Here is a 27,840-nt window from a genome sequence, read left to right on the forward strand (position 1 = left end):
GGTAAAAGTACTCATTATGCAGAATGGCCCATTTGTATTGTAATATTTGGGATTGAAATCATTGATAGATTGATCTATGTATCACTTTAATGCTGCAGCTGGGCTCATTTTAATTACTTTGTATACTGCTGTGTAGCTTAAGCTATACAAATATATATCATTTTATTTGTTGTTAATATTTTGTATTGATAATCTGAATCTACAAATTTACTAAATTGATAAAACTGAATAAATGTAGTTAAGTAAAAAGTACAGATGTAGTGGAGTGCAGAAGTAAAGTACCTCAGAACTGTATACTTTTAATTTCCACCAGTGAAAGAAGATGCTCAGTTTAAACACAAACACTGTTTATCTAGGAATGGCCACTGAAAGCATTTTTGAATGAAGATGGGTTAATTCTGTGTAGTTGTTAGAGCTATCTCTTACCTCGAAGGTGATGCTGGTAATGTTGTATGGAAGTTTGAAAACAATGAATAGGAATTTTCTTAATTGAACCCTTTAAAACTTCCATGTACATAAAATCTAATTGCCAGATAGAAAACCCAACAGTACTCTCAATGATATTCCACTGGTTATGTTAGTGAAGTTGTAAAATAAAAAAGAAAAGATCACAATCATATATATTATTCGAGATTTTTGACTCAACTACTACTACTTTATCTATCTCCTTCTGCATATTATTTTTAAAGTCTAATGCCTTTAACTTTCATTTATTTCATTTCAATAATCAATTACAGTCATTTTGAATATGCCCATATAGTCCTGAGACAAGGCTGGATCAGCCCACAAAGCAGCCCTGGGGCAAACATGAACTGTTGGCCACAGCCACTAAGATTAAAGGTGCAGTAGGTAACTTTTATAAAAAATAACGTTTTCAGATTTGCTGAAAGTTAAAATAGTTCAAAATGGCCATCACAAGGTCCACAGCCAAAGGGCAGGTCTTCAAATTGATGGTTTTGGCTCATATGACTATTTATTATTGTTTACATGACATGAACCTAGACAAAAACCTTGTTGTTGTTGTTGTTGTTGTTAGGTTTAACACACTAACTGAATCGTTTATCATGACTAATATACCAAAAAAAACCCACTAATGTCAGCAGTTCCCAAAATTGTTTTTATTTATATTAACCATTTATATGTATCCACAGCAGTATTCTTAATGATCCCCACTTTATATACGCGGCCCATTACAAAGGAAGGGAGGGGGTGAGACTGGACAAATCACGCAAAACTGAAATAATTAAATGTAGCAAAGTTTAGGGGGGAAGGGGGTATTTAACAAGGGCTGGGGTTACAGCCTATATGAACATGCAATCATGCACATTTCAGTTTATACTGAAGCTTTTGACAATTGCATCCACAGGATCGAATATCTAAACAAAACAAGTACAAAATAAAAAGGAGAAAAATAATAAGAATACACTACAGCAACAGAAGTCAAAATGATGTTTATAAAGCGACAAAAGACAGAAAAAGCATGTGCCCTCTGTATTAAAAAAAGTAGCAGGTCAGCACCCGTCCCACATTTTTCCTCTTTACATCAGTTGCTACAATTCATAACCAAGTTACAGAACAGCCTGCCACAAACAAACCAGGGAATACCTCAAAAAAACAACAAAAAGATAAAAGGATTTACACACATTACAACAATCTTCACTCAAACTCCCCACATATACCCTAATAATCCACCGTAACTGTAGCCAGGGATTACTGGGTTGGGTCAAGGTTAGCAGTGAGGTTTTGAGCTTGAAACCAGACCACAAGGTGCGTTGGTGCATGGAGGCCTGGCAGGCACTCCACTGAAGTCTGCAGCTTATGAGCTGCTAACAGGAGCTCAGATCACAGAAGTGGATCAGCTTCTGTGTGTATATGTAGACTATATGCACTAAATGAATATAACTACATGTACAGACTGTTAAGGGTTTATCAGTGGGTAAGTATATTAATGTGAGTATATCAGTGATGTGTGTCTAGTTAGTACACATCTACATGTGCATCTGAAGGTCTTTCACAAGTGAGTGCAGTGGAGTCCTCAAAGACCACCTCCAGATCTTCTAGCATTGCGGCGTTATGTTGACATGGGATTCAGACGCCTGTGTAATGAATGAGCACTGATGTGTCTTTAGCTGAAGAGCAGCTTCCTCTCCCTGGATCACCAGCTCTGTTTTGGATTTCCTTTAGTCCTAGTCCACCTCCTCCATGTTGCTGTAGGATGGCGCCGCGCACTCCCCAGAGTGGGCGAAGAGGTCTGAGGGAACCTCTGGGGTCAATGTAGGTGGCCCTTCAGGATCCAGGTCTGTCCCAAATAGTGACTGGCTAGCGGCCTGTAAAATAAACCAGTGTTAACAATAAATCATGCTGGTTTAGTATTCTGGGAGTTTTAAAATGTTCTGAGGCTGTCACATGACTGAACTTATAAATAATTTACTTAAAGACTATAAACAGATGATGAGATTTTATTTCCAAAAGGTGTACAATGCTTTATAGATCAGAAAGCAGCATTTAGATGGAGGTATCAAGATACATTATTGCAGAGAAATTAAAATAGGTTATGATTTTCTTTTAAAATACAGTACTTGCATAATATTAACAACTCAGTGACTCAAAGTATATTACAGACATTTCATTACAAAATACAAGTCAGGATTATTCTTTCCAAAGGACCCTTTTTAAGTCCCGCCCCTATTTGCTCTGTGCTCCAATAACTAGCTAGTGTTTTCTACAGAGCAATTAGCTAGCTAACTAGTTAGCTAATTAACATGAATTGTTAGCTTACTTATTCAATTTCCTTGAGGGAGTCATCCCAAAGGGATCAATAAAGTCTTACTACTTACATCTGATAGCTAATGTTAGCAAAATGCTAGCGAACTAGTCAAGTTAAACAAATGCGTTTGCTAGCTAGTTAGGCAGTGTTTGCTAGAATTAGCTTAAGATGTGACTATCTGTTGCTTTAATCATTAAACCATCTTCAAAATGTGGTTGTCTGTTCAACGTAGACGAGCCTAGCACATAGCATATCTCAGTAGAGGAAAGGAGAACGTTGACAGAGGCCTTCTTAGCTGTTAGAGGAGCACAGAGTAGAAAGGGGTGGGGCTTAGGAATTAACTGTACTAATAATTCATTTTAGAGTACCCACAAACATAAACATATTACATCCTTCAGTCAGGTTCATTTAAAATCAATTCAAAAAATCCAACAGCATTTATAGGTTTAAAAACAGTGCAGTTTGTGCTGAAACCCCCTTCAAGTTGAACCTCAACTGTCTAGAGGAGTTTAACATCCATTGATCCCACTACTGCGGTTTACGTTGGGTACTGGTAAACTTCACACAACTCCACATAGTAATGTATGCACAAGCTATACCTTCTAGGGAATTAAAAGTGGACAGACTTCCGTCTTGCATATATCTGGGTCAAGTACGCACTCTGAGCTCTGCTGAGCATTTAAGGCAAACATGGGCCACTGTACACTGCCTCCATACCAGGGGAGCTGTGGGCACACACACACACACACACACACACACACACACACACACACACACACACACACACACACACACACACACACACACACACACACACACACACACACACACACACACACACACACACACACACACACACACACACACACACACACACACACACACACACACACACACACACACACTCTGTGGACAGTTTGGAAAAGACTTTAAAAAGTTAAAAACCCTTCATATTTTAACTACTGATCATGATCCACTAAAAAAAATCATCCAGAATTTTTAAGCTGTTGTATGTGATAAAGATTTGGAGATTTTTTTAACTTAATGAATACAATCTGAATGTTTAATGAAGAGAATATCAAAATACTCTGCATGTGACAGGTGGAACTGAACTGAAGTTAAATGTTCATTTCAACTTGAATGTTTTCCAAAACTGTCCATAATCAGTACTCCGCTCAGCTTTCCACTGAAAACAGTGTTAACACATTGAAAAACATTACATTCAGAGGTGGACGGTAGTTCCTTAATAACTGCAAACTCATAGTTTACCTTGGCTGTGACAAGACTGCATGTCATCTTGTTTAGTAGAATTTTACAGAAGACAGAGCAACATGTTTATATTTCATCCTGAGAATTGAGACCATTACCTGTCTATGGCTTAAAAATATTAGGTACAAAGCAACTAAAACATAAAAAACGACAAATCAAATATTAGGGAAAATAAAACAATGACAGCAAACTACAGTACATATTGCTGAAGGAAGCCATTTAAAAAAACATGATGGTGGATGGACACAAACAAATTAATTAAGGCCCATTAATCAATTTGACATAAAAAAGGCCATTGGTCACACAAAAAAATAGAGCGTTCTCTTTACTTCATGATCTATCTTTAAAAATGAGTCACTGTTGAAGTGTCTCTTCTCACTCATTCTCAATTCATCTGTTTGCATTCATACTGCAGGAATTTGCAATCTTATTATCTGAAGTGTAGTGCAATAAAAACAAAAGTAGGCCTTCAACAGCAGCTCTAGTTTCTCTTCCTCTTTCTTTTTGTACTAGAAACATTTTGTCAGAAATATCAGCTCAGAGGCATTCAATACATTACTGTACCACTATATAGTTTCTTTGTGAGGAAAAAAAATACCCTCAACAAAAAAGGTCAGCTTACTAGCTTTATCCAGAACTTTTGACAACATAGATCTGTCTTCCTGCCCTTTTTTTCTCCCAAACTGAAGAATGAACTTCCATGCTCAACTATAAGCTCCAGGATGGAATATTAGTGAAGGTGATTAAAGGCAGAATGAGTAGGATTTTCCTAATAAAAACAACAATGCATAGAGTCATACAAAAATAATCACTATTACTCCCTTATGACCCACTACCAGTGCATGGTGATGTCCCTATCTGCAGAGACCCTGCCCTCTGCCTGTAGTTTATTTAGGCAGCAGGTGTGTGACCCAGTAGGGCGGGTTATAAAGTAGTAGTGACCAGGTGCCAGATCGTAAGCACACATCCAAGAGGAGACACTGAGCTGCGGCGAAAGTTAAATGTTGTTTTTACAAACCACAACTGACAAATCCTACTCATTCTGCGTTTAAGGCTGTCAGAGCTCATCGTCCGAACTATTTTCAAAAATGGGACATACAACAAACACACATACACGGGAAGAAAGAGTCAATACAATGCATAGAGGCAATGTAGTGTATAGTGAACACCCAATATACCGGCACTGTATGCTGATAGTAACACTCTACTGGAGCTTTTAAGGTTTTCTTATGGTGACAGGGACATTTCATGTGTGGAGTAGTGCCACAAGTATTTTAAAGGGATGAGCCATGTAAAGTTGTACATACACTTCAAGTGTTGGGCAGGATGGAGAACCATTTTACTAGCTGAAGACCAATGGGTCTCAAGAGGAGTGATTAAGTCTAAAACTTCCTCTTCCCAGGTTTCCTGTCAAACCGACCTATTTTTATATTTCTGAAGCAAGCCAGTATCTAGCCACTGCTCAGGTCCAGTTTGTAAAGGAGAGGGTAGACCAAATTGACGAGCAGAGCAAACACGGCTGCCAGGGTGCCAAGAACAAAGTAACGCACGCAGTCATCGTCGGGATAGTCCGACATCCTCCGCCTGCCGTGCCGTCGTACCGACCCGTCGGTTCTGTTTTCATCTTCCTCATCTCTGTTCCTCGACGTTTGTCCCCTCCGCAGCGCAGATCGGAAAAGTCCAGGAGGGCCTTCGTCCAGGCCCTCCTCTTCTTCCTCCAGTTCCCGCCATATCAGAGAGGCCTGCGATTGGCGGAAACCGGTGTCAGCTTCTGGGAAAAGGCGTGGTCTAACAAATACTATGATTACAACTGGAAACATTTAGTGGATCTACCTCGCAGTTTCAGATCAACCATGGTAATTAAAGAGATTTGCAAAGAGCTAATGACTCTCTGTTGGTAGTTTAGGGACAAACTGGGGCCGTTTATGAGGCTCGTTTTTCAGAAATCAGATAGTTAAGTGTGGAGGAAATTTACACGATTTAAAAGTAAACACAGTTGATTAAATAAAAAGCACATCTTAGCTATTTTCCTCAAGCCCTTTCCTGCCAAACCCCATGGTAAGAACTGTAGGTTTTACCCATTTACCAACATGGTACATATCACAACAAAAAGTTAAGGCAAATGGTTTAGGTTGACTTCCTACTCAAAAACATTCCCTGCAAATCTGATATAAAAGTTAATAAGCTTGTAAAAGAATGGAAAAGAGTTTTTTGTCTTTGTGTATGTATGGTTTAACAGGAGAACCATTCATCCCATAAGATCACACAGTCTTATTATCAGCATCACAAGGTTACACCTGACAACCTATGTGATAAAATTAGTATAAACATAACACAACATTTGTTTAATTTCTGTAGAGAGGAAAATCTCATCTGGATACAGAAACTAAAGTGCATCTTCAGAGAGGCAGTAAGAAGGGACAACAGCAGTGAAATAAATCATTCCCTGCTGAACTTCTCCAGAGCATTCACAACTCTCTCTCAGCCTCATCAGTAGAACAGAAATCATTATATCCCATCAAGTTAAAGCAGTTCACTCCACCGAAGCTACATAAAGATGAAATGTCACAAGATGCTAATGCTGCCCGACAGCTGAGCTTAACAGACCATCTCAGTGATGGATCTTTCCATTATGAACCCACTGGGCTGAGGTTATTAAGCATCTCACATCAGGAGCTCTTGTCAGGACTAATTGAAAAGAGGTATTGGTACTCAGAGACACACAGGCTCACATAGGACCTGCTATACTGCTAATTCCTGATGAGTAGCTGACACATTACAACAACAATGCCTGATACCTGGAATCATTTTCCATCATAGTAGACACAATCTGAATCTATATCATGTAGAATAAACACATGTGATGTATCGGCAAACTTTCTCCTATTTTATGTGAATTTCCACTGGTGAGCAACACATTTGTTATACACCCTCCATTTAACCCTGGACTACACTGCACCAGTAGCATTTTAAAGAAATAGTGGTGCTTCTGTTCACCTGTTAAATTGGATTTGGATCACAGAAGTGTTGTGCGTAGAACAAAGGTATGTACAGTGTGAAATACTGATAACTGAACTGAATATCAGAGGTCTTAACCCAAAGATAAAAGATAAAAAAAAGACGGTGTAGACACAGTTCCTCTGTCTTATTGTTGTGGCGCCCTCACCTGGCTGGCAGTAGCTCCTGCAGAGGTGGGCGACTCGGCTCCCATGGGCCTGAGAAAGCGTGGCGGTCTCTCCACGGGGGAGTTTCGTCGTCGGTAGAACAGGACGTAGGCGTAGCGCGTCACCACCTGACTCTCCTCCACCATTGTCACGGTGCTGTCATCAAACAGACGCCAGCCTGTGGGACAGGGAGGACAGAGGTAGAGGAGGAAGAAAAGAAGAAAAGAACAGGGAGGGAGGATGTAATACTACCAATAGTTATATAAAGATGGGAATAAACCTCACTGAGTCCGAACTTACCAACATCACTGCGCTGGCTGTTCTTGTCACTTGGCAGGCGAGCGTAGGCCGTGTAGTGGCCTCCTATCATTCCTCCATAGTGGTTGATGACTGCATACAAGTCGTAGATAGGGGGTTGTTGCATCTCCTCCTTCTGCCCGATACAGAACTTACTCAGGTCCAGATTCCTAGAAGACAAGATGATATGACCGGCTTTCATATTGAAATTATGTGAACACAGCAGTCAAAGAACTGCATGAGGGTTTAATTATCAAAAACAAATATATCGCTTATTTTTACATTCAAGTGAGCAAAAATAATGAATGGTGTGTTGTGGATGGAGATCAGGTGGAATTTAAACTTTTTACTGTCCATTTACCTGACGGGAAAATCAACCATGTCGTTAATCTTATCCCTCCAGATGAAACTCCTGAAGGAGAAGCGTTTGAGCTGGATGATCAAAACGTTGGGCAGACGCCACAACAGAAGTTGCTTGGAGGCCTCTCGGTGCTGCTGGCACTTTGGACAGTACCTTAAAAACACACAGAGTGCATATAAACCATTGTTCTATATTCACTATCGCCAGGCGAAAAAGGAGGACCAAAAACACAACACTTCAGTTATTTGCTTTCAGGTTGTATATAACCAAATGGCAAGTTAAAGAGAGGTATGCTGGTGTACAAGCATCTGATGCAACAAAAAACTTGCAACCAGGAGACCATCGTTGGTTTAATAAGCATTTCTTTATATGCTTGGGCAGGCTGAGGCCCAGAGTTTGAATATACCCCTCCAAAAAAGTGGTGGGAATATAACCTTTGACAGAGGAAAACTAAAGAAACAGGACAGAGACACTGCAGCATTGTTTTAGATGAGCCAATCACAAAATTAAGACCCTTACCATGCCTCCTCTGGTGCCAGCACTTCTGGCTTTGTGAAGAGGTTGAGGCACTGCTCCAGGGTGAAGTGTCCTGCTCTGGCTGTCTCACTCAGGGAGCCGGGGTCCTCCTCGTACTCCAGCTCCTTGGAGCTCACCAGGACGTACTCCTTCAAACGCTCGTTATTTTTCCACACCAGCTCCAGGGTCGCATCCTCTGGGAGGTCTGCCAGTGCATCCTCTGCACAGGGGATGGAGGGAGGTGGGAAAAAACAATGCTGGTGTGTTGGACTTTTCTTTCTTGGAGTACAATATTAAGTCAGTGTTTCCTCTATGCTGATTTTGGAGCGGCGGCTCGCCACTGTTAAATTTCTGCCGCCACGGTATCAGAAATGGGGCAGACGCACAATGTAGTCACGGTTGCCTTTTAAATAATCCTGCCGACATAATGCACCCCCGTTGGCTGCCGCTCACATTGCAATTTAACAACAAGCAGAACTATTCAGAGGTTATTGGGGCTGTCCAGTTTAACTCCACATACTGTTGTGTTGATGTAGCTTATTGTCAAAACATTCGCTTTCTTCCAAGTCGACTATTAAACTACAGGTCCACCAAAAACGTCACCGCGGTGGGTCCGTTTTAATTGGACAACGTTCAACTTGTCTGTTCTCAGCTCAACGTCCTGATATCAAACATCTGGAAACATTAAAACGGTAAATATATTTGTTTGTGTCACAGCGAAGTGTCACTTCTGTTTCATACGTAAAACGTTTGCCAGCGTGACGGGTTATTCGGACAGGCCTGCCCCCACTGCTAAAAAAAATCCTAGAGGAAACACTGTTAAGTGTAACAGTACACACACCAAAAAAGCATATAGAGATACAAAAGATTACTAGTGATCCAAATAAATATCAGTACTTGAGACAATTCCGGTCATACCTCTCTCATCCAGCCTCTGCTCCTTGCTGTTAGAGTCCAGCAGAGCTATGTAGAACTGACTGGCATGACCTGATGCTGACTCGCTTGGATGCTGATACCCTGTTACTGCAGCTGCAAAAAAGTGGCAAGAATGAGGACTGAACGGCTGCAGAGAAAAAACAACCACAGAAATACTGGAGCACCAGTCTGTTACTAGCTACATCAGTACCTTCTGGACGCACTGCCTTCTCACAGGACGTCTCTTTTTCAGAGTGAGGGTCCAGAGAACAGCAGGAAGCGGAGGAGACTGGCTCAGAGAATCCTGAATCTGTAGTCCGGGTGGTGGAGACAGAGGTCTGGGAGGAGGAAAGGGAATCGGATTCTCCAGAGTGAGGGGCTGAGGCCTGGGCACACTCTGCCTGCGATTCAGGCAGCAGAGAGTGGCTCTCCAGCTCGGGATCACCTTCTACAGTACTGCTCCCACCCATGGCCTCATCCCTGGGCCCGAGACCCTCGGGAGAACCTGCTGGCATTGGGGGGAGGTCAGCCCGGCACTGGGATGTTTCGGGGGATGTCCTGCCTGACTGGAAAGGAGGCTGGAACACGTTGACAGAAAACCTGCACATTGGGTTGACATTGAGAAAACATACAAGTAAACTTAATAGACAACATCTGGGTCATCAAAATGTCACGTCGATATATCTTACTGTAAGTCCATATTGTGGCAATAATTCAATATTGTATATATTGTCAATAATGTAATTACTGTGACAGGCCTATGTGTGGGCCATGTCCTATTTGAAATGATGAGACTGTACCTAGAGTAACCCTCTAGTAGCTGGGTGAGGCGGGCATAGGAGAGTCGAGACTCCGGCACGCTGACCAGGAAGGGCAGACCCACGTTCTCTGTGTTGGGTCGGCACAGACCTTTGTGATTGGGCCAGTGGGTCCTCTGACACATTCTGGGAAGGGAAAAGTTCATGGATTTAATTTAACAAGAAAATGACAGATTACTCAGAGTACATTTGAAAAAATTCTTTCCCAGCTAATGACTTTCCAGTAATCAAAAATGTGTAATCTTGTGCAAGGCTGAGACACAATTTTGTATTGTCTAGTAGCACTCACTGATTGCAGTAGCCCACACGATAGCAGCGAGTGCACCGCTTCAGCTTGTCCTCCTCAGACCCTGGGGGCTTCAGGCAGGCAGCACACTTTGAGATGGGGATGTTAGGGACCTGCAGTCTCTGTAGGGCAAAACAGAGGGCAAACTCTCAGTATCAGTAAACCCTGACATATTTAACATGTAGAAACAACTGTAGAAATGAAACTCAGGACTTTTTTTTCACAGGTTTTTTATTTACCTGCTTCACTCTGAGCAATACCACTCTCTCTTTGGCCATGTCTTTGGAAAGCACCTCAAAGCAGAACAACATGTCAGAGGAGGACACCGTGTCCAAGGAATGGGACGGCAGGAACATGCGCTGGAAGCGGTTCTTCCCAACCTGAGAGCAAAAAAAAAAAAAGAAAGTCGTCCTTGAGCAAGAGATCTCTAATGACTACCACTGCTGGGCACCACTCTAAAATTCATCATTGGTTTATAATTAATACCAAACGCACAGTAAGAAATCCTGAGTATTTGAATATCTAACCTCTGCCAGTCTGAGGTTCTCCGGTTTGACCCTGACACTCCTGGAGATGGATTCGAGGACTTCAGCAGTACTGGAGTTCTCCTTGCTCACACTCACCAAAAACTGAGACAAACATATATATAAAAAGTACATTAGAGTGTGGGTCTCAAAACAAAGCCACATTTCTGCATTACATTGCTGACGGACACTGGGTAGTATGACTGTTTAAGTGGAGACTGGAAACCAGTTACTTTATCTTACCTTGATGGGTTTTTTATGAGGTTCCTTAGCAAAGTAGAAAACTGAGAGCACCTTTTGTTTCTGGGGCAAGGGCACAGGCAGGTAAAGGAAAGGGTCAAAGGTGATAGACACCTGAAGATCACAGAAGTAAGGAGAAGTAGGTTAGTCATTACTGTAACAATAGAAAGTATTTACTTTAAAAGAAAGTAAAAGATTTTGTGTAAAGTTATTGTTAAAGTTACCTTGGAGCATGTAGGGCACACAAGCTTGGATTTGAACTGGCCTTGGAAGAGGTCCACTATAAAAGAGTCATTTCGCATCTTGTGCCTCTGCCACGCCTCCTCCGCCACCACCTGCACAAAGAGACAAATATTTCATCAGCTCAAGCCTAGAGGAGACTGTAGGAGGAATGGTAGCTGTTATCTCAATAAGAAATGTCCCAAGAACAACTTTCTATACTTTCTTGTAAGTGTAAATTATTATACCAAAAAGAAATCACTAATTCACAGCAGCAGCAGCAGCAGAAACTGCAACGCATTCCCTGCCAGAGAAAACCAGTCTACCTCTAGATACATCATAGGGGAGAAAATTGCCCACCTCATCCAGCCTTCCATCAGAGTCTACCGTCTCTGTGTAAGGTTTATTCTGGATGCGGTTCAAGTCCTCATGCAGTCCATCCAGCAAGAAAGCCATGAACTCCTGAGCATCATGCTGGGCGTAACCCGTAAACTGACTGGCTTTACTGGCCACAATTGCCTGCAAGAACACAAACAAACAAAAAGTAGAAGGGGGGGCACTTATCATATATTGTCCTTGCAATAAACAAAGAAAAGAAAGTTTCAAATTCGATTTTTGTAGTCAGACAGATTGAAAACTTCCAAAGTAAAGCAATTTATAGAAGCTACAGCATGAAATATTGTATTTTTTTACATAATTCAGGTGGAAAATCTCTGGGTGCTGCTTGCATACCTTGAGTTTTGATGGTTGGAAGGCATGATGTGTTCCTTTCCAAAGGGCTCTGAGCAGCACAGCAAAACCAATGGCTAGTCTGCCCCCTGTTCCCAGTGGATTATTGCAGTTGATTTCTGCCTCAAATGCTCGATCTGCAGGGCCACAGAAAATGCAGGCAAGGAACCAGACATCAACCACAGAAGTCAGTATTGAAGTTATAGTTTAAATCAGCTAGGGATGCACCGATCCACATTTTTTAACTTCCGATCCAATCGTGATACCTGAATTTGGATATCGGCCGATACCGATACTATTCCGATACCAGAGCTCTGTTTGCTTTAATATTATTATCATCATGATTATTATTGATGATTTTATATGAGGCTGAAATAAACACCTCTCAACAGGCAAATATGATATGTACGTATGTATGCATGTATGTCCATAAAAGGCAACTTGAGGTAAGTATAAGGTCAGAAAAGGAAGTCAGAAAAACAGGAAATCCTATTAACAGGAAAAATCCCACCCTGAAAAAAAATATGCAACTGTAAGGGTTTCAAATTGATTGTCATGTCAATACTTATTAAATTCCCAAAATGTAAAATAATTGAAATATAAGAAAAGTGCCATAAGTGTAAACATCTTACACACAGACACACCTTTAGCTTTCCCGTTGTCTGCCTGGAGTTTACCTTGTTTTTGGAATGACTCCAGAAGTGATTCCTGACAGCTCCTTTTGTCTTTCTGCCCCTGCTCTTCTTCATATGGATTTCAGCAGTTTAGACACTTCTAGGCGTATTACTGCCCTCCTCAGGAAGTCACTCTGAGGATAATGTTACTGCTTCAATTTTTCATATATAGCCCTGTATCGTGTAAGAACTGTAATACTACTTTAACAATCAAGTGGTGGTTCTCATTTTGATCCAATAATCCTCGTGCTCTTTCGTGTGGTGCTTTTTTAAATGTTTGATTGCGTTCGTAGTGTTGTACGACGCGAGGGAGCTTCCGCCTCTCTGAATCATGGCTTTGCTTGCTGGCTGCAAACTGCGGAATGGATTTCCTGAGCGGGGGCGTGTCTCATAACTCTGTCAAACTGAGCCGCGCCTCCGTTCAGGAAATCCATTCCACAGTTTGCAGCCAGCTAGCAGACTGGCCGGCAGGAATCACTTGTGGAGTCATTTCAGCAGACAACGTTAAAGCGCAGACATGGCTCATGGATATCGGATATTTCCGCAGGTTGGATCGGGAAAATCCGATACGTGAATTACGCTGGTATCGGTCCCAATACCGATACTAGATCGGATCGGCCCCATCCCTAAAATCAGCCAAACATTTATTGTTTATCAACTTTTGGCTCAATAAATCATGTTCAAAGAACTAAGTGACCTGGATTTTGTAGCAATTATTTAAAAGTTGTTTGTGTTTTAAATGCTTTAACTGCAGAAACCTCAGTATATCTGGCTTTTGAAGATGAAACCAGAGCAAGTTATTGAGTCCTCATTAAAACTGCCCCTGTGGGCCACTCTGCACCACTCACGGCCATGTTAGCAGTCCCTATCTGCAAGCAGAGGCAGCCAGTTCATTGAACCAGTTCATTTTGGCAATAGTTATTGTCAAGAGCATTATCAGTTTATCTATGTACCCAAGCACTAATAAAACACACCCTGTTAGATTTCTGAGCAGCTTATTTTCTTTTGCTTAAGCATATGGTCGGGTAATAAGTTATGCATTTGGCAAACATTAAGAGCTTTTATATCAGAATGGCTTTAAACTTTACCATGGAAGTAATCCCTGAGTTCTCTGGTGTTGGACAGGGATTGGATGACACTGTTCATGAAGCAGGTGTTGCCGAGGTTGACCAATCCTGTAAAACCAGGCAGGCACACCTTCTTCTCCTCTTCTTCTTCATGGCGCTCATTGCTGGCAGGAGGTGCGTGTGTCATGGGCTGCACCATGCAGGTAGGTTTAGGCTGAGACAGAAAAGATTCATACAGCGGTTCTACGAATTAGACCAGTTCAATTTTCATATTTCTTCCCTTTAAATTAGCTTGGTGAAACAACTATCCAAACATCAAGTTTATATTACCAGTATCTCTCCTTTACTCACCTTTCTATACTAAGTACGTTAAATAAAAGTTACCAAACTAAATAAACAACTTTCCTTTGCCTTGTGGATTTAGCTTTCTACTAACCGTGGTAACAGTGGGCTCTGGTTTGGTGATAGCAACGTGCTCAGAGACGGTGCGAGGAGCCACAGTGTCCAGACCGCCATCATCCCCTCTGGATGAGGCCTTAGGGGGCTTGGGTTTCTCCTCCCCGACTCTTGGAGGTTCCTCCTTGGCTGGCAGGCTGTGCTGGCTGCTGCCTGGCTGGCTCTTCTCCATGCAGGCAGGGCTGGAGGGCACAGCGACTTTGGCGCCACCCACTGCACCTTGAACAGAGGAGAATGGAGCTTGTGGTTAGCATATGAAGGTCAACAAGAGACTGGACAGTACTGGACATGAATTGTTGCAAACTGAGGTTGTTTAAAGCCTTTTCATTAGGACATACTTTTGACTTTTGCTGTGTTGACATGACATTAACACTTTACAGGTCGGTAATTTTCAGATTATTTCCTGGGAGATTTTCAGGCCAGAAGTACAGTATATAATTTGGTAATTAATACAGGGAAACAAATATGAATTCCCTTGAAAGAAACCCAAGTAAATATAAGTAAATATTAATTTATTATTGGAAACTTATCCATACATTTTGAATCATCTGTTTGCATGTTGAACTAAGTGTACCAATCGAAAACTGTCTCTATTTTCCTTTTGTTGCAACTAACAGTTTTTACAGGAAACGTCCTGGCAAAAAATAAACCAAACATTTAAAATCATTTCATAGGCTCTCAAGGGCACCAAGCCTTGAGGGGGTTACACAGACTGCAGGCCACATAAGGCTAGACGGGCAGACTGGAACCCATATCTACTTACTGGCTAAATTACAGAGTTCAGATTCCTGTCATTGATAGTTACCGTAAAGCACACATACATTTGCCTCAGACGCATACAATAAAAAGACACATACAGATAAATGCCAGGAGTCCACATTGATATAAAAGCTGCTCTTCGAATCATTGAGTATACATACTGTAGGCCTAAGTATGCTGTTTAAAGATACAGTTTAAAATAAGGTGTATATAATGCATGTTGATTTTAAGATCATGTTTTCAACGTTCAATGTTTGTGACTGAGTGAGAATGTGTCAGACTGTATCATTCCACCACTAACCCAACATCAAAAACCTGTATCTACACTGTGTTCATAAGTAGAAGCCTGGTAGCACACCTTGTGTGGCAGGGGCCTCCAGACCCCCCCAGCGCTGGCTATGCCTCTTCTTCAGGGTGATGTCCAGTCGAGACGGGGTAAAGGAGTAGCTGCACTGCTCAGGCTGGATCAGGTTCCTGAGGGGCGGGAAAGATTAATGTTGACAGGTGAGATTAAAAGACATGTGATGTGATTTTGAAATGCAACTAGTGCTTAATGAATAGCCAGATGGCTTTTCCTGAGTACTTCAGTTATATCTATACACAGGATAAATAAAATGTGCACATTCTGCACTGCTCACATTTGAGCTGTGTTTTGAAAGAAACAAAGGGAGACCATTGGAACATGTTTGCAACTGTGATACCAAGATGAGTCAGGTTATTGGCCATTAAAGTGATAGGCACCACCATGTCCATTTTAAGCATTTGACCTGGTGCAGCACCTGTACTTTGGCACGGTTTCATTTATTCATGCTCAAAATAAGTGCTCCAAAGTTTGTTTCCTGGGAAAGCATGCTCATACAGATCATAGTTTTTAAATTTAAAAAACATTTTGAAAAACATGACTAACAACAGTGACTTCAATGGTTACCTGAGTTTGACTTGCCACTTGAAAACCGTGTTCGGTCCACAGTCTGAATGGAGCCGCAGAAAGTTAGTATCACTGTAAAAGGATAACACACACATCACTTGTTGTTGTTCAAAGACATCAAAGCATGCTGAAATGGCATAACCTTTCTATATTTATAGCATATTCACATTCACTACCTTGTCTGGAAGATGAGGGTGAAATCCTGTTCCCTGAAGATGACCCTGGCCGTGTCCCTGCAGATCCCCTTCATGTAAACATTAACCACCATCAGGTCTGTCCCCTTCTCATACGAATCATTCTTCACAAGTTGCAAGTTAACCATCGGCTCTGGGGCTGCAGGAAGTAATTACAGGTATTAACAAACTCAGTGCTGACAAACTGAAGAGCAACACACCTGTGTATATGCAGTACTTTACAAAACAAAAAAAACAATTGCACAAACACATGTATAATAATCCAATCTCAAGGTCCACTGCATTCCCAAAAGCACGTCAACTAACCTTCCTGTTGCTTTAATTCCAGAGGTGGCTCCTCCTTCGACTGGTCCCGCTTTTCCTCTCCGTCACAGCTGCCCCGCCTCTGGGCTAGACTGGGTGACTGGCCTTGTTTGGCAGCCACTCCTGCAGCTGGTACCGAACTTGCCTCTCTTGACCCAAGCTGCTGGCGGATCAGAGAATCCTGCTCCGATTCCTTCTCAACAGGCCTTTTCTCTGGCTCAGAGTTAGTTCTATCTCCCAGCGTTTCTGGCAAAGCGGAATCCAGATCGGGTTTGAGGCAGTCACTGGTGCTGATGGGAGCTGCTGGTTGGCTAGCACTGCCACATGCTGTTGCTCCTGACCTGTCTGAAGGCTGGGTTCGCTTCTCTGCCACCTGAATCAAAACAAAGACACAAGAAAATGTACCCAAAAAACCTCCAGAAGATTTTTCTCTCCCTCTGACCAAGTGAAGATCTTGGTACGATGGATTCTTCATAATTTATAACTCCCTTTCTCCCTCTGATCACTGCAGTTATCAAGGAGAAACATCTTCATTCGAATTCAGACGAGTTGATTCTTCTGCACAGTTGAGTTTTTTGACACTAGATGCTGTCAAGACACTTCAAGCTGTTGTGTGAACAAGCTGTAAGACTGGTGACAGAGGTTTACAACCAGCAGGAGCTGAATTCATTTGCAGAGGCTGTAATAAGGTGGAGTGTTTACCGTTTGTAATAATGTCCAATAAAATCACAAGTCTCTCTCCGGGCTCTAAGGAATCTTGAAAAGGCAGAGCCCACACAGTCTACATGGTGATATTGGCTGTAATCTCATAAATCACAGGGCTGAATGATTTGAGGAAATTATTATTTTTTCTATAAATTAAACTCCAGTCCAGAAAAATAATGCAGTTGTTTCTTCTCACAGGGTTCAAACCAGTCAGTCTGAGAAAACTGACCAGTTAAACCCACATTTATTAATATATGCAAATTATAACATGGCTAATATTCAGGTAGAAATATTCAGTGTTCATGCACATTATTGAAATAAATTATTAAGAGCTTAAGCACATTATTAATGCAATTGATTAATAAATACATACATTTTAACATTCTAAATGCAAACAAGCCAGTTGGAGTGTTCATATAAGCAACCAAGATGTCAGAACTCTTCTCACCTGAGTTTTGTTGGTATGGCTGGCAGCAGCGACACAAACTCCTGGTTCCTGTTCCTGGCCACTGCCTAGTCTCTCTGCTTTGTTGTCTCCATCTCTGCGTTGCATCTGCGGGCTCCGACCAGCGGGCGGGTGTGTGCGTGGAGCTTTACCATTTGCTACTGCAGACTTGACAGAGTGCGAGTCCCTTTCGGCCGGTGACTCGGTGGCCTCTTTGCTGGTTTTGGGCGGCTGTACGATGGTGCGCTTGGCACTGGGTTCCTGAGGCTGCTGCTCGCCTCTGGTGACCGTAACAGGCTTGCTGGTGGTGGTTGAGCCATCTCCAGCTCCACCTTTCACCCCTACAGAGTCCGCAGTGGCTTTGTCACACGCTGGTTTGTTTTTCAGGCAGCGCTTGACACCCCGCTCGGCTTTGCCACCACTGCGTCTGGACTCGCTGTGTGCAGGTGAGGATGGAGACTGGAGTTGTGGCTGCGAGGCGGACAGTTTGGGTTTCTCTGATGAATCCAAGGCAACAGGCTTTATCTCCAACTCCTTGTCGTTTTTGGTCTCTATGGGTACAGCCTCCTTCTCCTTCTTGTTTGACTGAGCAGAGTATAAGGAAGCAAAACCATTTATCATTAAACAAAAACAGAGCTTAAGAACCTGTTTACAGTGTGAACGCCACTTAGGAATCACTCATATCTAAAATGACACAATTTCATGAGATCATTCAGTATTGTGCAAAAATACTACATTTATTAGCGCAGATAAAAACAAGACACAAATGGGTTCATGTAGGGACCAGAGCATGTGAGTGGAGCGCATGTGGGAGGATTTTGGATAGAGAAGTTGGAGCATCTCTTATCTCCCCCTCCAGGTTCGCTTTGGTATGCACTGGTACCACTGTACGTGCCAGGATCAGTCATTTCCACACTTCCCATTGTCAATTCATGCTCAAGTGTGAGGATGGCTCTTTACACCAGAGGCACATTTCTCTGCACCGGTCAACGAGCAGTTCTGCTCCTCTGCTCTTTTCTAATAACACGTAGCGCTGATCTGAGAATTATGTGTTCATGGATAAGCAGGGTTGTAGCTTCTTCTTCAACAGTGAAGTGAAAAAGGACCATCTTGTGATGATCTACAGGGGCTTCTCTCCTGCTGCCTCCTCAGTGTGTCCCCAGTGTGATAATTAAAGCTTTATTGTACAACTTAAACATGGTTTGGGCTAAAACTAAAAAGGTCCGGTGTGTAGGATTTAGTGGCATCTACCGGTATAGTTGCAAATTGCACCTCACTTGTTTCACCCTCCCTTTCAAAGCATGTAGGAGAAAATACAGAGTCCCTATCTAGAGCCAGTGTTTGGTTTGTCAGTTCCTGGCTACCGTACAACACGGCAGTTCAACATGGAAAACACATCCATAGAAGAGGGCCCACTCCCACTGTTGATAAAAACAGCTCATTCTAAGGTAACAAAAACACAATGATTCTGATTTTCAGGTGATTATACACTTATGAAAACATACCTATGAATATTATATTCCATTTCTGACAGTAGACTCTCCTAAATGTTACACGAGTGAGTCCTATCTTGCATGACTCACCTTAAGCGAAGGCCAGATGTGAAAGGGAATCTTCTTCTGCATGATGACATGAAGAAAACCTCCCTTCTCCTTGTACTGGACTCTGCTACATGAGGCTTCAATCTCCTCCTGCAATTGGCAGCTCCACTGCCGTCCATCTGAAAAATGAAAGCGTGCATGTAGATGTTATTAGAGCAGAATTAGACTCATACACTCGATAATAGTGCAAGTCAGACAAAGATTTTAACACATGCAGTATGTTGAAGTTATAACACATGTGGTTAACATCCAAACTCCCGAGACAAGTGCAACATGGCCTGAATCCAAATTCACAACTGTGCCTGTTTTACTTTTGTGGTTTTATTTTAATATTATTCAACCTAGTACTTCTCATTTACACTCCACTGTAATAGTTGCTGTTTATGTTGCATGCTTTATTGGGACTTACCAGGGAAGCACACAAGGCAGTGTGTATCAGTGAAGGTTGTGTTGATGTCCTCTATCCTCTGCACCCCCTCCCCACAGCGCAGTCTGACAGTCACTTCATTGACATTCTGCTTCCAGTCCACAAACACATCTGGAAAACACAGTCACACAGATGTGAAACCACAAGGGGAACTTGCAATTCCCCTTTCCACCATGATTATTAGAAATACATTCAAAAATAAATATAATAAAAAAAGATCAAATAAGAGAAAAAACAATAAATCCCATCTGGCAAATATGGAAGCTGAGAACGGGAAAAAAATCAAAACACACAAAACAGAAAAAGGCAAAGAGTACAACAGCAGAGGCAATTAGGCTTTTAAGTAAGACCAGTGGTGAACATACTGTATCTCTACTACTCTGGGAGAATATAGACACACATTGAAATGCACCTGCTCACACATTCACATAAGGCATACCAGTAGACCCATGTGCCCAAGTGGGTCAGTCCAGAGCACTCAGGCACAGACTGAAGCAGAAAGTACAGTGAACTCAGCAATCACAGACAGGACATCTAAAATTATCTGCGTTACACAAACAGTATACCAAGTAAACAACTGCATAAAAGCACGTTAAAAAAACATGCTACCAAGCCATACACATGCTTTTCAAGGTGGAATGAAGAGCGGAAACTGTGACAATAATATCCCAACAAGAAAAACAAAACCAACATGTACCATTTCTCATTGTGACCTCAAAGTCGCAGCAGTGATTGAAAATGAAATATCATCCCAGAAATACGAAAACTTTATTACCTGCTGGCAAAGGACTCATGGATAGATCACGCACACACTCGTATTTGGATTTAGACTGCGACAACAACTAGAGAGCTGTAACTTTCTCCCCCTTCTGTCTACCGTAATCACTCTAAAAGGTCACAAGCAACACCCAATCCCTTCCAGCTGGTGACAGTTGTATTTCCAGTGGAGCCACTCCACAGTGTGCTCTCATGGCTGGGGAAAACCTCACAATGACATTCCTGATATTAACACATTATAAGCACAAATGAAATGCTTGCATCTTCATGGCAACTTTGTGCCAGAAAGTCTAGTATTGGCCAAGAAAAGGCAAAAAAAACTGCAACTGTAACACAATGGATTAGTAGTTTTTTATGACCATTATTATTATTATTGCAATATTGAAGACCTAATGCATTAAACTATGTTTACATTTAAATCAGGAAACCAATCCAATTTTAAAGATATGTCAACAATTTATTTATGTTTACACCATCAGTGGCCCACAAAAATGATCATATTGGTATGGGTCTGTTTCCGGCCTCATCAATTCCACTTCAAAGTAGGGGTGGGCGATATGGGCAAAAATATCGATATTTTGGGGGATTTTGGCGATTACGATAATCAGTCGATATCCTTTAAAATGTGATTGGAATTGTCCGAGTTAGGGCTTGTGTCCACCAAAATATGTTTTTTCAACTTGAAGCGCTCTGAGCGCTGCGCTAAAAAAACGTCTCCGCTGAGATCTTTTTACCGCTGAAGGCGCTTAGCACTCTGAACGCTGAAGCTCAGGGGATTTGTATCAGCACTAAATCATCTGAAGTACCGGTAGCTTCAGGGACTGGAGGTGCTTGCATTTTCTCTCTACCATCACAACGCGCTGTTAAACTGTTGCAAGGAGGATGCTAGCGAGAGGTCACGTGATCAAGTCATGTGATCACGTAGGCCCACTAGTCGTGACTGATTCCTGCCATGCTGTAGAGAGCATTGCTGCACCGTGTATTAAGTGGATGTGAGGAGTTTCCGCATGTGTTTCAATAATTTAAATACTCGATGATGGAAATTTGCACATCGTCAAAACAACAATGACGATATTATCGCAAATGATATATATCGCCCACCCCTACTTCAAATGTACCAGAACCTATTAGATGCATCACACCGCATGGCTGAGAGAATGATCAAATCTCAAGTATACAAAACACATACTGTGATGGTAATTACTGGATTTTTAAGGCCAATACTGATGGAGATTTAGAAGTTTTAAAACTCTGACAACGATATATCAGCTGATAGCTATTTCTTTACTATAAAAACATAATATAAGCAAACAATCTTGATATGGACCCCATACTATTGTTTGTTAGTTTTTTTGGGGTGGGGTTATGAATTATGACCAAGATAGAAGAAGCTTAACATTTTACAGTTAAGAAAATCTACTTTTCAGAGCTCTCTGGAAGCCAAACTATGGCACTTCTGTACTGCAATTTCTTGTTACTTCTTGAAAGATATAACACTAATACCAATATAACTGCAATAAAATATCATTGATTTATTGGTCTAGCTCCAATTCCTGCCAGTTTTACATTAAGCCTGACGATTGCTTAACATTAACGCATGAGTGCTGCTGATAGCAGTATAAAGTTACCAGTGCGGCACGGTTTAAGAGTTCACCATTATGCCTACTAACCGGGCTAGTATAGTGTTTGTAGGTATTGAAGAAGATGGTGTAGAAAGATGGTGCATGTAAGAGCTTCAGAGCATTCTCATGACCGGTAACACACATGTGACCCTATAGTGGGAAAATATATTAACATCAAAACAGAACGAGCATGATAAACATACTGTAGATACAACCAAACAGAGTTAAGTGCCAGCAAAGTACCATGTATCTAATAACAATATGGAACACTGACCAATACAAACACAGCCTAGTTATCATTGCATAAGCACGAAGCAGCCTAGTCTATTGTAATGTTAAAAATTGCCTTCTGGTGATATTTAGCAACGCAACACAGTGGGCAAACACCAAATCCAGCATGATGGAGTATGTGCCATAGGATGCATTGATCCAATATCAAGTATCCATACTGGAGCTCTCCCTGGTTAATTATGAAGTGCCGTATCAGATATGCGCCGTCATCAACACTAGATCTATTATTAAAGTGGTACTACAACTTCTGATTTAATTATATTACCACTAATTCAACCATGCACTTGGAAAACAAGACAAATAACACACATACACAAAAGGGTTAGATACACAAACTACTTTCCATGTGTAAAGTTGCATATGGTGCAGGTAGCTATGAGAGATACAACCATTACTTTACACTAAATCAATTCCTCTTTTTTTAAACCACATGGAGCGCTAGGTCAGACATCATTTAGCTCTGTTTCTAACCAGTGGGCCATTTTCATGCAATGTTTAGCCAGGACAAATTAGGCTTTGTGGAACGTGTATATCTAGGTATTTAAGTTATGGATAATGTAACAACATTGAGCTGAATGAAAGATGCGTTGATCTGAGCATTCTCAGACTTAAGTCACTTTAACAGCATACAATTGGCAGCTATTTCACAAACCTCCACGGATGAACCAGTGTCATATTCATCACATGGGGCAACTCAATTACAGTTTTAAGTGTTTTAGTCATGTATAATGCTAATAGAATACTGCAATGACTCCTATAAAGGATGAGGAAGTACGGTTGTTTTCTATTTCAACACCTACGGGGATTAGCAAGCAGATTTCTTTCCTATTAAAGAACACAACACGTTTTGGGAGTAGATACAAGGATAGATACCTTAGGCAAAGGGAAACCACAAATCTAATTTACAAGTTTTGTGCAAGGATTATGCAGAATATTTAATAACCATAAGAAATATTTCAGTGGTCAAGCACGCCAACCTTGTTTCCCTTTTTAAACTCAACTGAAAAACAGATTGTTCCCTGTATAATTTCAAGTTGTAGAAGACATTTCCAGTATCTTTAAAAACACAAAGCAGGGTTTGTCTCTAGAAGTAAATGTTGGAACAGAGAAACAGTGACATGTTCTTATTGTCAGATATTTGTGGGGGGCGATTAAAATGAGAAAAAAAAATATTCCTCCTCTGAATGGCAGCTCTCCTCCTCCTACAACAAAATAAACATTCAGCCACGAGCACTTCGATAAAAGGCATGAAACCATACAAAGGACGCGGTAATCCACATCCACACACGTGTATCTAAGATGAAGATGAGACACGCTCAGCCCACATTAAACGAGAAGTATAGTATGTACAAAGTGGTCAGCTCGTACAAAAAAGCAACATGAATTCCAATGAAGGGATGAAATTGACAGCAGAAGGACAACATTTGCGTTTCTCATATAGAGGTTCTACAAGGGCGGTCTGCACAGGTAGAGGAAATCTGAATGCAATGAAATAACAAGGGGCTGCATTCTGTCCATTTATTACAGAATGGTGATCACATATGACTGCAAATTGAAATGGTTTTGGTTGGTACTCACAAGAGCACTAGCGAGTAACAAGGGAAACAAGTGTGTTTCAGTGTGTTATGTAAAAGATATTAACAGATTACAAAACTGTTATAGCAACATGTAAAACAATTCATGTCATGAATGTGTTAATGAATGACAACAGAATTTATGGTTGGCACTGTGCAGCCAAACACCCATAACTGATCTCCACTTAACTCAGTCTGCCAAACAATTAGGCCTGGCATTTATACCCAGAGCAAGTTTCTTTGATCTACAGTTTGTCCACACATAATCAGATTTTAATATAGGGTAGAAACTAACAATTGATTTTAATTATTGATTATGTTCTTGACCAACCTGATCAATCAGTTGGTCTATAAAATGTTAGAAAAGCCTAAAGATGTCTTCAAGAAAAATGGCTTGTTTTGTTCTGTATGATCAACACACTTAAAAGCAAAAAGAAGATACTCTGTTTACAATCACAGATGACACCAAAAAATGCAACATTGCTGAGAATAAATCCCATGTATGTATATCAATTTGAAAATAGACGCACTGCATCTGTGCCCTAATGTGACAATTCTTTGCAAAAATGGCATATTGAAGCATTAAGTACTCAAGGTGCCCTATGGGCTTTATGGGCAAAACAAAAGCTATGCTTGTACTCAGTGTTTCTCACAAAAACTCAATATGCGTATCTTTGAGGTCCAACAACAGTGTTAAATCATTTCCCTCCGTATAAATTATTGTTTTTTTAATTCATGTTGTTTACATCTAGGTTTGCTACCTTGCATTATTTGTCTTCCTTCCATTTCTTGCAATGCCAAATATCCATCAGTGGAATAGCTCAGCAGGATGTGCATGTTACAAACAAAACGGTGACCCACTCAGAAAAACATTGCTCCATAGCACTTCTAGTGGTCGTCCTGTGGAGATTATGACCACTTTGTATCTGCACGCACTAAAGGACTGTTTCACACTAATCCTCGAACAGCTGGTGGCTGTGCAATGCACCAACAAAGGCAAGGAAGAAGAAGCCGATAACAACAACTAGCTAGCTAGTAAACATGGATGACAACAATGCATGATTTTAAATATTCAAAAAAAATCAGTTCAGCAAATAATTTATGAGACAGGAAATGCATTCCTTATGTTTGTTAGACCTCAATGATACACAGTAGCTTTGGGTGAGAAACAGTTAAAGTAAATATAATTTTGTTTATAAGTAAACTCAAGGTATTCAAGGTGACAGGGCACCTTGAATATGATGGTTTTACACATTTCAGCTAATTTTTAGGTTTCCAGTGTACAACAAAATACCCCCAGCTTCTCAGATAACACAGGTGTGCCACAAACAGTCAAACAGGTCTATTCACTGCAATGCTGCAGTCATATTTGCATAATGTACATTTACCTTATTATATATTACCATATTTAAACAGCAGTGTGGTTATTATGTGTTTTTAAAATAACAGTTTCACCCAACAAATTGCATATTCAGTCAATACCAAATGTTTCATTGGTCCAACTCACCTTTCTTGACCTCTGCAATAACCCCGTCTACTGCTGCAGCTGCTCTCTTGGCCTCTCTGCTCTCCTGGTTGGCTCTGTCCTTCTGCTTCTTCTTACTGGTACTGGAGGACAAGTCTGAGCTGTTGTCCCTACCGCCGCCTCCTCTCTGCTGAGCCCCACCACGACGGCCCACTGTCTCACTACCAGCCACACCGCTACCGCCGCTGCTGGCCATCTTCAGGCACTTGGCACTAACAGGCCGCCCGTCGCCGGAATCACTACCGCTGCTGGGGTCTGGATCTGAGGTGTGCCTCTTCCTGCCTGGCCCAGCTATCTTGGCGATGATACTGGTCTGAACTCTCCCAGAACAGAATCAGGAAGGCTGATAAGGGGACGGGGACCTGAGGTGCAGGGCAAAGAGAAAATGAATAATCAAGAGGTAATAATAATCAATAGTAATCTCCTTAGTTGTTTGGCATTAATATGTGCTATCTGAAAGATGTGACAGCATAAAGTTAAACAACTCAGGTAATCATGAGTATCTTTGCCTCTCTCTCTCTCTCTCTCTCTCACACACACACACACACACACACAGGGGAAGGAGGTGAGAGAGCGTTAACTGCTTAAAACTAATCAGGAGGAGGTCTCAAACAACTACAACAAAGCTGAGGAACACATGGACATTGTGTGTAACAGAGGGAAGCATATGGCTGCACATTAGGTTAGAAGACACCGAGATTTAGCCTTTCCTCGTTTCCTTAGCATAGCAACAGCCACTTGCTAGCTTGGACAGTCAAATGACAAACAAAGGACAGCGGCTACATCAGCCATTTTATTCGGCGTTCAGTACAGAACATTCACTAAACACATGGGTGGTGTTCATTAATTTAAATAGCGAGCTTAAAGATGTAGCTCTACATCCCCGGAGCTTGGTCACTGGTAAGTTAGCCAGCCGACTGCAGAGGTTCGTTTAGTTAAATGCACACGTGTTTTCGGCTGTCATGTGCCTGTCGATATGAGGTACACACAGTTGCCTGTCTGTAGCGTTTAACTGACGCTGTATTGTTTATGGTCAACTAAATGTATTGGTATTAGCAAATGATCTTTAGACAGTAACATTAAGACGTTATTTTGGAGTACCTGGTCCACATTGAGAAGTATAACGGTAGAACAATGCATTTCTTGGGAGGCACATTGGGTTTAACAAGCCAAATAATGCATCTAAATAAACAGTGTTGGCTCTGTTAACTATACATACCCCTCCACATTACTACTGCATAATGTCAGAGAACATTTTATATCAGGATGATAACTGCTCCAGTCTGTCTACCGGGAGAGCGCAGGACAGGTCGTATAATCAAACGCTCCTACATTCTTCGAAAAGCTAATGTCATTAGCCACATCAAGCTAACGCTAGCTGAAACGAAAGCGTTGATATGGCTACCTATTTTACACAACATGACATCTCCTGACACCTGGCGCCCGCCTGTGATTGAAATGCCAAATTAATGTTGACATTAAAACGGGAGACTTACGGGGCTGCAGTTTGGCGAAATTTGGATTCCGTTGCTAGCACACAATGGCCGGGGCGACTCCTTCTGCTTCTCCCGGCTGCTAAGCTCCTTCACGGCCGCGCCTGCCCACACTCGAAACCCCGTAGTCCACGGTGTTTCTGGAATATTCTTTCATTTATCCGGGACCCATTTCTGGTCACTTTAAACTAGTTAGTTCGGAAATAAAAACAAAAGACAGCAATTGAAAAGGTGCTCGGTCTGGTGTCAGTTTGGTGTCATTCGGCCTCTGCGGCGTGAGTCCCAGTACTTTGTTTGGTTCAATATACACTGCTGGCCGGCCGAACCTGAGCTGAGAGCGCGCACTTCCTGGCTGGCGCGTTCACGTGATCTGTAAAACGCTTCCTCCACCCCCTTTCTCCTGCACACACACACACACACACACACACACACACACACACACACACACACACACACACACACACACACACACACACACACACACAGACTACTGTTCAATTGATAATTTACACAATAAATTCAAATAAATAATTTGGTTTGCAAGCATGTAACAGATTACTTTATATTATTTTTGGCTATAGTCTGTTCATTAAGATTGGATTATCAGTGAGGGAAGAAGGCAAAAAATACTCACCACAAAAACACGATAAAAACTGAAATGATAAGGGCCTTAAAGTGGCTCCTGAATTTTTAGTTAGAGATCCCCTCCAGACATTAATGTGTTAAGACATAATACAAATAGTCTGTTTGGAACAATAATGTGTGTCTTCGGTGTTTTTTTAAGCAAAAAAAGCATCATTTCCATATTTGAAATCCTTAAAAGGGCACCAGCTCCTCCTACCTCAATAAAAATTCCACAACCTGTGAGTATGCTTCAGCTGGACCAGGGTTGAC

General features: G+C 41.5%; 1 protein-coding gene across 4 annotated transcripts; it reads right to left on the reverse strand.

Moving 5' to 3' along the window:
- Nucleotides 1-1,103: 1,103 nt before the first annotated feature.
- Nucleotides 1,104-27,290, reverse strand: usp19 (ubiquitin specific peptidase 19). 4 transcript variants are annotated; one of them, XM_051425332.1, is made up of 26 exons: nucleotides 26,950-27,289; nucleotides 25,436-25,815; nucleotides 19,647-19,775; nucleotides 19,220-19,356; nucleotides 17,640-18,221; nucleotides 16,490-16,859; nucleotides 16,166-16,322; nucleotides 15,990-16,061; nucleotides 15,420-15,535; nucleotides 14,283-14,515; nucleotides 13,868-14,060; nucleotides 12,109-12,242; nucleotides 11,737-11,895; nucleotides 11,382-11,492; nucleotides 11,161-11,271; nucleotides 10,921-11,022; nucleotides 10,633-10,773; nucleotides 10,397-10,515; nucleotides 10,090-10,233; nucleotides 9,501-9,889; nucleotides 9,293-9,403; nucleotides 8,378-8,594; nucleotides 7,859-8,011; nucleotides 7,501-7,667; nucleotides 7,203-7,378; nucleotides 1,104-2,327 (listed from the first exon to the last, which is right to left on the reverse strand). In XM_051425332.1, exons 2-26 carry the CDS (start codon nucleotides 25,647-25,649, stop codon nucleotides 2,187-2,189), a joined length of 4,578 nt encoding a protein of 1,525 aa, XP_051281292.1. In that variant the 5' UTR covers nucleotides 25,650-25,815; nucleotides 26,950-27,289; the 3' UTR covers nucleotides 1,104-2,186. The 4 variants fall into 4 exon arrangements, with proteins under 4 accessions (XP_051281292.1, XP_051281291.1, XP_051281290.1 ...); XM_051425331.1 differs by having other exon boundaries at nucleotides 14,283-14,521; XM_051425330.1 differs by lacking the exon at nucleotides 1,104-2,327 and adding an exon at nucleotides 2,444-5,778 and having other exon boundaries at nucleotides 26,950-27,290.
- Between the last annotated feature and the right edge of the window lie 550 nt (nucleotides 27,291-27,840).

This window comes from Dicentrarchus labrax, unplaced genomic scaffold (assembly GCF_905237075.1).
Source record: "Dicentrarchus labrax unplaced genomic scaffold, dlabrax2021, whole genome shotgun sequence".
Taxonomy (NCBI): Eukaryota; Metazoa; Chordata; class Actinopteri; family Moronidae; genus Dicentrarchus; species Dicentrarchus labrax.